Raw genomic sequence first — 1,285 nt, forward strand, 5'->3', positions numbered from 1 at the left:
GGACGTCCACTCCAGTTACTCCGGCTTTTGCGCAGCCGTCGGCAGATGTCACGCCTTTTGGTGGCACTCCTTTTGGTGGCACCCCCTCTGGTGGCACTCCTTTTGGTGGCACCCCCTCTGGTGGCACTCCTTTTGGTGGCACCCCCTCTGGTGGCACCCCTTTCAGTGGCACTCCGGGAGAGGGTACCCCCGTCGGTACACCGGATGTTCAGGGGTCTCCTGGATATGCCCAGGAGCGTGGACGGAGATGGGAGAGGGCCCATACGAGGCACACTCCTAGGGATTATGGATACCTAGTGGATGGCAGGTCAGGAGCTATCATCATGAATGATGAGGGGAGGAGGGTGATAGCTCGCATGAGGGAGTTGTGCCAACAAGTTTTTCGGCACAACGTCCTGGATCATTGGAGGAACATACCGGAGGGGAGCAAGGAGTACATAGTAGCATCCTTGCATGAGGAGTTCCCGGTGCCAGCCGCAGTGGATAGATTCTCTACGGGCTGGATGATGGATTGCATGCGTGCATACATGTCACATAGACGATCCGACGCACGCAAGGCAATCAAGAGTGGGGCTCCAAAGCCCGAGTGGTTAGATGCAGAGGACTGGCGCCGACTGAGGGAGGAGGCTACAAATTCGCCAGGACGTTGGAGTCAGCAGCGGGAGGCGGCGAGGGCACGAATCGAGGCCGGATCGGTACATCATCTTGGGAGTGGCGGCCACAGGACATATTTGGAGGACTTTGTAAGTTTCTCTTTTGTTTTGCTTATTTGTTTTTTTGAGATATTATTTGTACTGACAATCATATTTCTAACAGTTAGCATTTTGTTTTCTTTGCAGCACTCCATTACAAATCGCGATCCGCAAGGCCTTGAGACTCAATATGCAGAGAGGCACGGTCTCAGATCATTGATCGACTGATTGTACAGACGCGGCGGCGCAGTAAGTCTCTCATCTTTCATGTCCGTAGTTACCATGAGATATTTGAATGCATTATTGTATGGTGGATTGATATGTTGTTTCTTTTTCTGCAGAATCCGTTTGATGCTCCTTTGCAGAGGGACGAGCTTTCGGGGGACGACGATTTGTAGCTCGCCCTCGGATCCTTAGCGCTCACATACCTTTAGTTTTTAGTCGCCCGATCTATGTAGACATTTTCTATGTATTAGTGATATTGTTTTATGATTGTACCAATCGCATTTTATGCGATATCATGTATTTATTTCATCTATCAGTTTTATGATTTCAGTATAGATTCTTTTTGTTTGCAAACGCTTTGTATGCAG

At 49.8% G+C, this 1,285-nt stretch overlaps 1 protein-coding gene across 1 annotated transcript; it reads left to right on the forward strand.

Moving 5' to 3' along the window:
* The first annotated feature begins 356 nt into the window (after positions 1-356).
* Positions 357-920, forward strand: LOC148020730 (uncharacterized). The gene is made up of 2 exons (XM_087698171.1): positions 357-743; positions 840-920. Exons 1-2 carry the CDS (start codon positions 357-359, stop codon positions 918-920), a joined length of 468 nt encoding a protein of 155 aa, XP_087554297.1.
* Positions 921-1,285: the final 365 nt, after the last annotated feature.

This window comes from Lygodium microphyllum, chromosome 18 (genome assembly GCF_053477565.2).
Source record: "Lygodium microphyllum isolate KBCC chromosome 18, Lygodium_microphyllum_v1.1.10, whole genome shotgun sequence".
In the NCBI taxonomy this organism is placed as follows: domain Eukaryota; kingdom Viridiplantae; phylum Streptophyta; class Polypodiopsida; order Schizaeales; family Lygodiaceae; genus Lygodium; species Lygodium microphyllum.